The sequence below is a fragment of the Peromyscus californicus genome, unplaced genomic scaffold, assembly GCF_007827085.1.
Source record: "Peromyscus californicus insignis strain IS unplaced genomic scaffold, ASM782708v3 Scaffold_6__1_contigs__length_162567912, whole genome shotgun sequence".
NCBI classification, from domain to species: Eukaryota; Metazoa; Chordata; class Mammalia; order Rodentia; family Cricetidae; genus Peromyscus; species Peromyscus californicus.
The window spans coordinates 41370945-41384493 of record NW_026294584.1 but is presented as its reverse complement, the minus strand read 5'-3'; the positions used below and the strand labels follow the sequence as shown (position 1 = coordinate 41384493).

Genomic DNA, 13549 nt, shown 5'->3' with positions numbered 1-13549 from the left:
TTTGTTCTATCCAAAACTGGGCAATTTGCTACTGAATAAGCTACTAACAACAACAGATAATCAGAAGACTCAGAGCTACACAGGACAGAATCTGATCTCGTCCCTTACAAAGGCAAGGGAACACTCTGGGAGAGAATCTTTATGAAAGTGAGGGTAGCCAGGGGGATGGTCTGTCCCAATACTGCCTGCCGGAACTGTAAGAGGCCCATACAGGGAAATTTGCTCCAAGAATTGCTCAAATGTCACAACAGCCTAGTAGGAAGAGCAGCCATGGTCTGTTCATAGGATACTCCAGAGTTCTATGTAAGAAACAAATGCCTTTAAGTAGTTGAACTTGGGACTACCACTTCTCTTTAGGGTCCCCAATAGCAGGGAAGCTGACAGCCTGCGCTCCATGCTAAGACCCAAACAAAGTCATGATGTCTGAAGTCATGAAATAGAATGTTTTAATTCCAATCTTCTCTTTGGTCAGACTCCTAAAACTACTGAGACAAGATCAAACCCAGAATAATGTCAACTGTGAAGCTAGAGAATTTGGTACCTGGCCCAATGCTCAGAACTCCTTGTCTCTCCCTCTTCTAACCATCCCATTTTACTACCTGGCTATCCTGCTCTACCACCACAATCCTCAAAAGCTGTAATGAAAGTAGGACTGTGACATTCATTTCTGAATTTCCCCTGAAACCAGCACAGAGCTTCACACACAGCAGGCACTCAATTAATCTGTGGGAAATAAATATATAACCAGCACAGTGCCCATCAATGCAGTGTCTAGGCTGCCTGGAGTAGCTAGGCAACGCTGGGGATTAGTCTGGCACAGGGCAGTGACGGCTGGGGACATACAGGGAACCTGTTTTCATTTCCACAGGACTTATGAGAAAGCTGAATAGCGCTGAAAGAAAACACCAGGACGGAAGAAAAAAAAAATAATCATATGAATGATATTTGGGGCAGTGACACAAAGAAAAGCAAATGAATAATGATGTCTTTGATTCTTCTTGAATCTTCCTGATTCTTCTTTCTTGTGGAAAAAAGCTAGACAATGTTCTCCACGTCAATGGAAAGCTGGTGCCTCACTGTGCCACGCACCAAGCCCAAAGGAGAGCCGGACTGCTTCTTTTCTCATCTATTCAAGTGTTGATTCACTGTACACCTGCTGTGAGTCAGGTGCCCACCAGACACGGGGACACGCAGATGAGGGGGGGAAAGGTTCCTCCTTTTGAAGAGTTCACAATCCAGTAGAGGAAAACATACAACTCAGAAATGAGGAGGGAAAGTAAGGTCAGGGGCTGTGTCTTAAGACAGTGGGTAGTCGCCGGGCGGTGGTGGTGCACGCCTTTAATCCCAGCACTCGGGAGGCAGAGCCAGGCGGATCTCTGTGAGTTTGAGGCCAGCCTGGGCTACCAAGTGAGTTCCAGGAAAGGCGCAAAGCTACACAGAGAAACCCTGTCTCGAAAAACCCCAAAAAAAAAGACAGTGGGTAGTCACCAGGTCACACTGACGGGGAAACACTCCTGAAGGAGAAAGCAATATGAGCTGAGAGCGAAGGCAGAGGGGACTCCAGTAGGCTGTGAGAAAAACAGTGCTGTTATCACCACTGGGCCCAGCGACCACAGGTGCTTCAAGCCCTGTGATAAATGATCAATACCAAGCAGTTGGCCCCAAACACATATACATATAAGCAGCACTAAAATCAACTAAGCAGATTATAAGTGTGCGTATGTGTGTATGTGTGACAGTAATAGAATAAGAGACCATGAATTTGAGGAGTTGGTTTATTTGTTTGTTTGGTTGGGTTGGGTTTTTCGAGACAGGGTTTCTCTGTGTAGTTTTGGTGCCTGTCCTGGATCTTGCTCTGTAGACCAGGCTGGCTTTGAACTTACAGAGATCTGCCTGGCTCTACCTCCCCAGTGCTGGGATTAAAGGCGTGTGCCACCACTGCCTGGCCCATATATGAGATTCTTAAAAGATAAATAATATAGTAAAATAAGTAATTTTTTTTTTTTTAATTAGGAGGAAAAGGACAGACAGAGCACAAATGGACTTGTGGTCTAGGTTCAGGCATGTAGCTTGTCAGAGTAATGAAAACCACTGGAGTGTCTAAGAATAACAATGAGCAAGAGTATGTAAATTATGGTCCAAAAAGATCTGGGGGTATGATGGCACCCTTTAATTCCAGTACTTAAGCAGAGGCCATGAGGCCAATCTGGTCTACATAGAGAGTTCTAAGCCAGCTGGAGTTACAGAGTGAGACCCTGCCCAGAGGGGAGGACAGAAATCTGAGATCTCTGGAGGAAGGAGGAGAAGTGAGGAGAAGTCAAAGAGCATATTGTTTAAACGTCCCCAGCCCAACAGAAGAGTTGAGCAAGAACCCTATCAATAGCCATGAAATGTGCAACACAGACAGGCTGGAGAGAGGCCGACTCTCTAGGTCTGGATACTGGGTGGGGTGTTTCAAGAAAAGTGAGACCAGGGCAAGGAAAATCAGATTTCTCCTTTGGGTCGTCAGGCTGTGACTAGAACCCTGTGTCCATGTCGCATCAAGGGTGTGAGAGGAAGACCAGACCACGACAGGGAGAGGACAGACTAGGCCTTAGGAGGAAGCAATAGCCCTGGGCTGGGAGAGAGTGACAGCAGCTACCAAGTGCTCCACCTCACAAAGAACTCTGAAGAGCTCCTGGAAAAGGCTTGTGACACCAAACTGCTCTGGAAAAGATAAAGCACTGGACTGTAAAACTTCTGTACACCTAAGATGGAGTGCCAGGTACCTTCCATGCCATCATTCCTGCCAGAGTCTGCTCAGATTCGACCACCCTGTTACACAGGAGGCAGTGCCCCACATTCTCAGCCATGAAACAGGAAATTAAACAAACCTTTCTTAGATAAGGCTACACTGCTTCTTTCTTTTGGGGAAAAGAGCTTGATGGCCTCTAAGAAGAGGCAGCTCTTCACCTCAGGAGCAATCAAGCTGTTGTAGGGCACAGAGCTGAAAGGAATAGAGAACAGCGATTCACCCATTTGACGCTCACTCAATGGCTGAGGTGCCAAAAGGGGTTTAATCTTCAGTCCTTGATCTAACAGACTAGTGATGACCAAACATTCATTAAGTACTTTGTAATGTGCTAAGCACTTCATGTTTCCTTATTTAATCCTCATTGAGCAGTCCAGAGGTAGATATAGACACTACATTAGTCTCAACACTTGTCGTTACTGACGGAGGACCAATGAGAAGGAACTGATTTGAATGTATTTAGTCATTATCTCTAGAGTCTAACCAACTACTGCTGATAGAACAATTATGGGCGATTTTTCTCCATCTCCATTATCTATAATGCTGCCTCACTACTGCCTTATTTAAAAAAATACTATTAAAGATGAAAAGAACTAAATGCTTTCCTTAAATAAAAGCTCATGAGCTATTACTTTTTCTTCTTCACTTCCTTGAAAGGGGAAAGCAGGGAACAGCCAATTACTAATCTACCCAAAGTCACCAAGCGGCAGCCAAGAACAAACAAGAGTCCAGAAATCCTGTTTCTGACCAGAGAAGCAGCTAAAGGAGAACCAAGCCCCAACATTTCCAAGTGTAGAAACCATCTCCTCTACCTCCCACAGCATCTGGGATAGACAGCAGCTACCTGGAGAGGCCAGGGTGTGAGCAGTCAGGAATCAGCTGACGTGAGAGGCCACACAGCCGGGTGGTACGAGTTCGGGGGTGGAAGGCAGAGTGGAGGTGATGAGAAAAAGCTCAGAAGTAGCTTCTCAGAGTGTAGCACAAAGCCACAAGCTGCCCAGGAACTGATGAAAACTCATCCTTAAAAAACCTCATGTTTAGGGCGAAGGAGATGGCTCAGCTGATGAAGGTGCTTGCCACAGAGCCCAGCTCCTAAGTCCACATGGTAGGAGGAGAGAACAGACTCCTCCCACAGGTTGTCCTCTTACTTCCACACATGAACCTATGCATCACACACACACACACACACACACACACACACACACACAGAATGTTTAAAAAACAGTAATAAAAACTCATTTTTAGGGCTGGGTTGTGGAGTGTTTGTCTATCACACACGAAACCCCTGAGTTCAATCACAGTACCAGACTTAGTGGCACATTCCTATAATTCCAAAACTCAGGAGGATCAGAAATCCAAAGCTCCCCCCTCCTACAGAAGGATGAAGTCAGCTCAAGCCAAAGGAGACCTTATCACCAAAAAAGACAGGGATTGGGAGTTGGGAAGAGGGAACCAGATATTGCTCAGTAGTAGACACTTGCCTGGCAGGTGTGAGACCCTGCTTTCAAGTCCCAGTGCTGCCAAAAACAAACAAACAAAAAACACCTCACATTTACATAAAACTTTACAGTTTCACAAATTCAGACAGCTTTGGGGATATCGGCAACTATACCAAAAGGTTAGCACTAGCATTGACAGGGAGCTGCCATTTATAAAAATGTTACACTGCTATGACTTCAAATCTATTCTCCAAGAGTGGAAAGTGAGGCCTACAGGAAAGGATGGGGGACAGCCCTGAGATTGTTACTACAATTAACCAATCATGAGGTAAAGAATCATCAGGGAAATAGGCCTCTGGGCATGACTCTTGATTTGGTTAGCTGAGCAGGAAAAGACTCTCCCACTGTGGAAGGCACCCTATAATATGGGATCCTCTACTGTCTAAAGGAAGATAGGCAGCTGGGCACAAGAACTCATCACATCTGCTTCCTGGTTATTCTGATGGGACCACATGATTTCTGCTCCTGCCGCTTGACTTCCCTGCTATGATGGACTGTACCCTTGAATTCTGAGTTAAATAAACCCTTTCTCCTTTGAGTTACTCAAAGAAAAATGAAAAGAAACTAACTCAGGCAGTGTATGTATAATGACAGATGAGATGTAAGCTACTGGGGACATATCCAGTCATCCTGACAGAAAGTACTCACCATGAAGAGAAAAGAAAGAGCACAGCAAAATTTCATCAAAGGGGAGAGCAGGCTGCCAACTAGGCCCACGGCCTCAGAAAGGCCTGGGCAAGCACCTACCTCATCCGGTGTATCTTTCCCATCTGGTTGTGTGGCAGCCGCCCGCCGAGCGAGATTTCCAGCACGGATGTTGCTGAGGTTGATCTGCCTCTCTGGAGGAGGACCACCACGGGGCTGCCCACGGACAATGATGGCACACCCAGAGAGGACCTACATAGGTAAGAAAAGAGAATGGTGGCCTGAAAATAATATCACCATAATGTAAGTTATATGCTAATGAATCCCCAACATCTAGAAAAGTACTTTGCACCCCAGAGGCCCTCAAATATATCTACAGGATAAAATGAACAGAATTTGGCTTGAATTTGTAAGAAAAAATACCTACAAAGAGCCTTGGGCCAGACTCAGAAATGTAAGTAGGAATTAAACAAACAACAGAAAAGCCATAAAATAAACAGACTGGGATAAAAAGGCATATGAGACATAGAGGTTAATAACCTTTGTAATTTTATCCCAGCATGCATCAACACTGTTCTTTTCAATTATTAACAAGTTAATATCTCCACGTTTTCCATTCTAGAATAAGGCAAACTATGAACACTTAAAGAAAGGGAAGCTAGGGCTGGAGAGATGGCTCAGCGGGTAAGAGCACTGGTTGCTCTTCCAGAGGTCCTGAGTTCAATTCTCAGCAACCACATGGTGGTTTACAACCATCTGTAATGAGATCTGGCGCCCTCTTCTGGCCTGCAGGCAGAACAACATATACATAATAAATATTTATTTTAAAGAAAGAAAGAAAGAAAGAAAGGAAGGAAGGAAGGAAGGAAGGAAGGAAGGAAGGAAGGAAGGAAGGAAGGAAAGAAAGAAAAGAAAGAAAGAAAGAAAGAAAGAAAGAAAGAAAGAAAGAAAGAAAGAAAGAAGAAAGAAAGAAAGAAAGAAAGAAAGGGAAGCTAAAGAAAGGAACCCCACATAATCAAGGCCAGGAGCAGAGGACACCAAAGCACGTGCAACATCATATGAGATACACACAAGTACTGCCCTCTAAAGCCCACATCCTAAACATTTACATTCCCAACTGTGGTGGTGGCTTCTCTCCACTCCTGGCTAAGAAGCCAGAACAAAACCTATTTGCAACTGTGGAAAGGGCTCTGAAGTTCACTGGCATTAACAAACTTTTAAATACCTGAGGGGCCGTAAAAGGAAAGAATCTGAGTGAGAAGAGAAAAAAAGGCACACAGTAAAAATGACACAAGCTACTCAAACTGCCTCTGCTTCATGAGGCTACTCTGACGGACAGCTGAGCTCACTCGGTCTGAAGGGTTCTCAACTCCATGCTTCAAAACGAACAACAGCTACTGAAGGTTAGCATGGAAGGCCGCAGGGCTGTCAATGGAGGGTACTGCTCAGATGAGATCCTTGAGACAGAAGCTCACTCTGAAAAAGTATAAGGGAAGACTCTTCCACACACCCACTAGCAGTCATTCTCCCTCTCCTCACTCAACTAATGCTTTCAATTTAAAAAATGTGTCATAAATGTATGCGTCAGAGAATAAGAAAAGTAAAGGACTGAGTAGCCACTATCCAAGGCCTAGAACACTGCCCAAAGTGTTGGTGGTTTGAATGAAAATCTCCCGAAGGCCCAAAGGGAGTGGCACTATTAGGTGTGGCCTTGTTGGAGGAAGTGTATCACTGGAGGTGGGCTTTGAAGTTTCAGAAGCTCAAGCCAGGCCCAGTGTCACTCTCTCTTCCTGCTGCCTGCAGATCTGGATGTAGAGCTCTCAGCTCCTTCTCCAGCACCATGTCTGCCTGTGCACAGCCATGCTTCCCACCATGATGATAATGGACTAAACCTCTGAATCTATAAGCCAGCCCCAATTAAATGTTTTCCTTAGAAGAGTTGCGGGTGTCTCTTCACAGCAACAGAAACCCTAAGACACTCTCCATGTCCTTTCTACCCAGGCTTCTGATGCCTACCACCACTCTGACCACCATGAGAGAATCACTCCCTTGCTCTTCTGCACACTTGTGTTTCATTCACCTTAAGCATCTTTAAGCAACAGAACTTCATTTTGTCTATTTGCGAGCTTTACTAGCTAAGTCTTATATACGATGACTTGCTTCTTTTACGAATTCTTTTTAGTAAAATATATCCATGCTGGTGTGAAATACAACTCATTTTTCATGACTATGGTATTTCAATGTTTTAACTCTATCACAACTGATCTACCCACTCTACTACCTTTTCATGAGAATTTCATCAAGCAATATGCAGATCCTGATGCTTTTTTAAACTAGCATTCCAGTTGATGTCGCCAATGCCTGAAGCACATAGACCTTGGCCTAAATCACTCCACTGTGGCTACACCATAATACACATGCAAAAACTTGTCTTCCCAATCCAGTTACAAGAAAATGCTCTTCATTTTTATCCTTTCTTCCTTTTTAGACTTTACTTTTTATTCATGTGTATCTTTGTGTCTGTATGTGAATATGTGCATGTATGTGCATCAGTATCCACTGAGGCCAGAAGGCATCAATGGATTCCCTAGAGCTGGAATAACAGGCAGTTATAAGCCACCAGGAATTGAACTTGGGTCCTATGAAAGAGCAGTAATCACTCTTGACCACTGAGCCATCTCTCCAATCCTCATTGTATGGAGGTCAGGGGTCAACATCAGTATTTTCCTCTATCACTCTCCACTTTATTTTTTGAGGCAGGGTCTCTCACAGAACCTAGAGTTTGATGACTCAGCCCGATTCCCTAGCCAACAAGTTGCAGGAATCCATCTGCCTGTCTCTACCTCCCCAACTCTGAAATTAGAGGAGCGTGCACCATGTCTGGCTTTCTTACATGGGTACTTGGGATCAAATGCAGGTTCTCATGCTGGTACAGCACGTACTTTACTGACTAAGCCACCTCCCCGGCCCTCTCAATTCACTTAAGATGCTCTGTGTGTTCTTTATTATTAAGTATATTAATTCAAGACGCAGTCACCAATCCAACCTCCTGAAGACTGACTCATCAGGACAGGGACACCTATCTTCCTATTCCTCCAGCCAGAAAGGACTGACATGGGCGCAGCTTTCTTCTGAAATAGTCTCCCCAGCGTTTGCCAATGGCACTGAAGAAGAGACAGGAAAACACTGCATCTGCAGGGCACTGTGGAAGAATGAAGCCTATATGTTAAAGAAGACTAGTTTCCCTCCTGTTTATAAGATCTGAAATCATTCAAAATACACCATACCTTCTTGCGATTATCTACAACTCATTTTCCAAGCATTGATAAACTGCCTTGTTAACAGTTCTTATTCTAGTCCTTCCTTAATAAAAATATTCTAAAGGGTTTCAATTATTGAAGGTCTCCTACCCAATAAAAACCAAGGGAAAAATACTTAAAATATCTATATAAAACATGGAAAAGACCAACGTCCTACAAATCAGACTAATATTTCATATGGCATCAAGCCAGTTTTCATAATAAACAGACACTGGGTTTTTCAAAGTTAATTCATTGATTGATTGATTGATTGATTGATTGACTTTTCATCAACACTTATTTAATACCAACGATGTGTGGGCCACTCTTCTAGGCAAGTTGCATATTTTAGGGGACTAGAAGACAGAAGTTTCTGCTCCTGGGGAGCTGATGATCAAGTGGGGAGACAAACAGGAAACAACAGATGTGAGGAAAACAGCATTTATCATATTTGTAATTTCAGAAGAATAAAGATTGTGAAGAAATTGTCATGGGTAATTGATCTGCCAAAGCTCCACTGACTGATTCATGTTACAAACTTTCATGAACACAGTAATTATCCTTAATTGCTAATTTATAGGGCATAGACAACAAGTCGTATGGTTACCGCTTTATCCAATTAGAATAATAAAATGACATATTCTAGAAAAACGATCTCAGGACTACCTGCTACAGCAGGAGGATTGTGAAGCCAGCTGTCATAATGAGTCAGCTTGAATGAGGTTATGGATTTAACACTTCTCAGCTCTGCCTACAAAGGTTGCAGAGGGATGTGGTAGGATTCAAAAGATCTGGCTTCAAGGCCAGAGTCAGACAGCCACAGAGGCTGAAATAAGGTACTGGGGGGAAAAATGGAATTTTAAACTGTTCAAACCCACTTACAGATTTGCTGGGAGATTTACCTACAGTGAAACACTATATGGAGAGCCACTAAAATGTTGCCCAGCAACAGAACAGGACATTAAATCTTCACTAGGCTCTGATAAATGATTTGGTACACTTAACTCTCGAACATCCAGACCACTGCCATCACAAGACAGAAAATTAGATACAAAAATATACTCTCACCAGTTACACAAACATGATCATACAGAAAACGCCTAAGTATATCAATACTGGCTAGTATTTTTCCCAGTTCAAGAGCAAAATCATCTTGGTTCAAGAAAGGTATCTTACCGGCTCTGCTTATCGGGGCTTTTTTGTCTCTGGAGGTATAAAAGGCATGTGACAAGAGCAACATTGTCGATGGAAGGGCCAGTATAAAGGATTAAGAACAGGCAACTAAGAATAGATATAAAACAGGGCCACATCACAGCCACACATTTACAACCAAGAGGTTTTGAACAAGGTGCCGAGATAATTCAATGCAGAAAAGAGCACAACTTTCAACAAAAGGTGCAGCCACGCACAGGATGAAGTTTGATCTCTACTTCACACTACAAACAAAAGAAATTCAAAAAGCATCACAGATATGAAAGCAAGTTAAACTTGTAAAAGTTTAAGAACAAAACATACAGGTAAATCTGCAAAAGCTTCCAGTAGATGATCATTTTTTAGATATGACACCAAAAGCACAAGCAACCAAAAACAGAAGGAAACAGAAGTGAATCACAATTAAAGGCACTGTTTCAATCAACACTGAGGAAGACCATGAAAACTAGGCTGGTTCGGCTGCAAGGCCCTAAATCCCAAACCTCAACATCCCAAGAAATGGACGGCAGGCAGGGAATGGGAGAGGAAGAACAGAAGGTACCAAAGTTGTGAAGCATAGAGCTCAGAACTGTGTAATATCCAGAAATGTCCTAAGAAACCGAATAAGCACAGAACAACTGGGAGAAAAGAAGTTGGGAAAATTTCAGCCCATCAGGAAACGGTTTCCTGCCAACCAGAGCTGTTGCCACAACAGGAAGAATCATCTCTTGAGAACCAGAAAGTCATTCAGGGGGCTGGAGAGGTGGCTCAGTGGTTAAGAGCACTGGCTGCTCTTCCAGAGGACCCAAGTTCAATTCCCAGCACCCACATGGCAGCTCACTACTGTCTGTAACTCCAGTTCCAGAGGATCTGACACCTCACACAGATATACATGCAGGCAAAACACCGATGCACATGAAATAAAAATAAATAAAATTTAAAAGAAAGTAATTCCAACAAAGCAGGCAATCCCAGAAGAACATGAGCCGTGTGGTCCCATGAGATATCCCAGAACAGTTGTCAAGACAACCTGCTTCTTTCTTTCTTCCTGATTTTGTTCCACCCTCATTTTTTTTTTTTTTTTTTTTTTTTGCTAAAATCAAGAAGCAAGCCTAAATTAGAGGCCCCACCATTCAAAAACAACGAACCAGAAACCCTTCACAGCACTGCTGTTTCTCTGACTCGGGATATGCTCCCTCCTCAGCCACTCTACAAACAGGCTCTCAGGTTGTTAATCTCAGGATCACCAAAGAAGTCAGAAGCAGACAGACAGCACTCAGTCCTTTTCCTTTACAGCTGAAGAAGACTCTGAAAGCAGCTATAGTGACTTCAGCCCGAAAACCACATGGTACTATCAGCACAGAGAAACAAGTGTTTGGAGCTTCTCTGTGGCCAGCAGGGCTGCTGTCAGAGACCAAAGCATTCAAAAAGCAAGCCCCCGTGAGCTGGCTGGCGGCTCCAAATCAAAGCAGCATTTGTGAAACACACACACCACCGTCATTCTTAAAATAAAAAGTTTAAAGGCTAGTATCAGATCTAGCCCCCTGACCTTGATCTATAATCAAGAGCAAAAATAAATCTCTTCTTTTTAACCTTGCCCAATCTGCAGTATTAATGATATTTGCTACTAATTATGGACTGGCTATGATAATAATACACAAGCTGCCTAAATCTATTATGTAGCTCAGGAAATTGCAAGGAATCATAAATTACTTTTCTCTATCATATTTTCTGATTTATAGATGAAGAAAACATGATATGGTAATTTGATGCATCCCAGCATACTTTCCAATAAACCCTAAATACTACACATATGAGAACCATGAAACCAATACTGGTGACTTACAAAAGTAAGTACTGGCAAGCCCCTGTACAAGTGATGATTCCCCAGCAAGACAGGAACTCATGCTCCTGGAAGCCACCGAAGAGCTGTCTACAGACCTCGTTCTCCAGAGTGAAGTCTTTACAACCTTCTAGTGGGCTCTATTTACTGCCAGACTGGAGAGACTAAGATCTCCTAGTCAACCAGACAGAGGAACTCAGGAAGAAAAGATGAGTATATAGTAGACCCAGTGTCACTTCCAAGAAATTAATTCCAGTTGTCAAACAAAAAAAATTTTTTTCAGAACAATAGTCAGTGTGGCCTGGTCAAAGGAAGAAGCAAAACGTAAATGAAGGCTAGCCACAATGGTTACATCTACAAAACAAAACACTCTCCACATATAAGGGCTCAGGGAGCACTGTGAAGAGGGCGTAAAAAGACTTAAAAGCCAAAAGATCAGGGAGCTTCCTGTGAAGACTGTGTCTCCTAGTAACATCAGAAGCTCTACTCATAAGGTCTTACCAACATGGCTGCCCAACTGTGAGCTGAACAAGTCAAACTGCACAAGGAAAGCTCAGGAGCTGAGCAAAGCTGGGAGGGGTAACCTTCCCTAGGGAAGAACAGATCAACTGGTGGTTGTGGTGATATACTGTGTATCCTGATAAAATTTGCCTGAAGATCAGAGAACAGAACAAGCCACTAGATTAGACATAGAGGTCAGGCAGTGGTGGCACACACCTTTAATCCTAGCACTCGAGAGACAGAGATCCGTCTAGAAGGAAGTGAAGGCTGGGCGGAGAAAGGCATAATAAGGCATGAGGAGACAGGAACTAAAAGCTTTTTCAGGTAAAGCCTTTTCGGCAGAAGCCCTTTTGGCTGAAGCTTTTTCAGGCTGAGGAGTCCTAGAGGTGAGACGAGGCAGTGGCTTGTTCCTTTGTCTCTCTGAGCTTTCAGCATTTACTCCAATATCTGGCTCTGGGTGTTTATTAAGAGACCATTTAGCAATTCGAGTTACAGGATGTCCACTGACAAACAATCAGTCCTAAAACTATACATATAAGTAACATTATATAGATTCAGTAGGTTATATTTAGGAACATACACACACACACACACACACACACACACACACACACACATAATAACAATTGATGGAAAAAGGGCAAGAATTTTGAAAGAGAGCAGGGGAGGGTATATGGGAGGACTTGAGGGAGAAAAGGGAAAGGGGAAATGTTGTAATTAAAATACAATCTCAAAAACAAAGAAGCAAAAAAAGCAAATGAACTCCAGATCCTAAGGATATGACTATAGACAGGACTTTGAACCCTCCTCCAAATGATCCGTTCAGGTACTCTGCTTTAAAAGTACAGAAAAGTACTACAGTGATCAGGTCTCTTCAATGCTCTGAGCGTGAGGAAAAAAAAAAAAAAAAAAAAAGAATTTCCTTAAGTGTTATAATCTAGAGAAATAAAGTGCAAAGAAAGATAAGAACATCACACCAAAGTACGAAGTAAAGATTAAGAAAAGAATATTACTTTCCTGGACAATGAGAGATATAGTTGGCAGTGTATGTCTACAGGATCCACATACACTGTGATTGAATACGGAAGAGCCGGAGAGAACACAGTCTAGTGATGCTCAGAACTCTTACATTTAATATTCTGATAGGAAAAAGAAATCCAATACAGACTATGAGCAAGAATTAAAAGTGCTCTGGTGAAGAAACATGTTCATGTGAGGAGTAAAACTGAAGGTTTGTTGTTGTTTTTAAACAGTAAATAAAGCACAGAAGAAAGAGTTTTTTTTAAGTACTTTATTTCAGTTACACACAAGCAGTAAAGGCACAATTTGGAGGGGAAAAAAATAAAACCAGTTGAAACCTTCCAAGCAATTTAAAAAGAAATGCTGGGACACTTTCAAAAAAAGCCTAGAAACAAAGCTTTCTTTCTACCAAAAGAAATGGAAGATCCAGTTTCCTACCAGGATTCTGCAGTTTTAAGGGTGACCATTTCCACTGCCAAATTACCAGTGCTACCAATGGGTTTAAAAACAAAACAAAACAAAAAAACAACAAAAAACCCCAAACCCTCACTGATGGCATAGCTCATCCTCCACACGGACCAGACTCTAGTTTCAATCCTCAGTACCAAGAAAAAAAGCAAACAAAACAAGTATGGGGGGGTGAGGGGTGGTTCACACGTGTGTACGTGTGTGTGTGTGTGTGTGTGTGTGTGTGTGTGTGTGTGTGTGTGTGTGTCTGTGTCTGTGTTTAAAAACCCTAAATCTCCCTTATCTTGACTGG

The 13549-nt window shown here is 42.8% G+C and overlaps 1 protein-coding gene across 1 annotated transcript in view; it reads right to left on the bottom strand.

The window, feature by feature from the left end:
• Snd1 (staphylococcal nuclease and tudor domain containing 1) overlaps positions 1-13549 on the bottom strand; it is a 421942-nt gene that overhangs the window by 386059 nt on the left and 22334 nt on the right. Inside the window, exon 2 of the mRNA XM_052719698.1 lies at positions 5038-5187. Coding sequence (XP_052575658.1) covers positions 5038-5187 — 150 coding nt within the window. The remainder of the gene's footprint in view (positions 1-5037; positions 5188-13549) is intronic.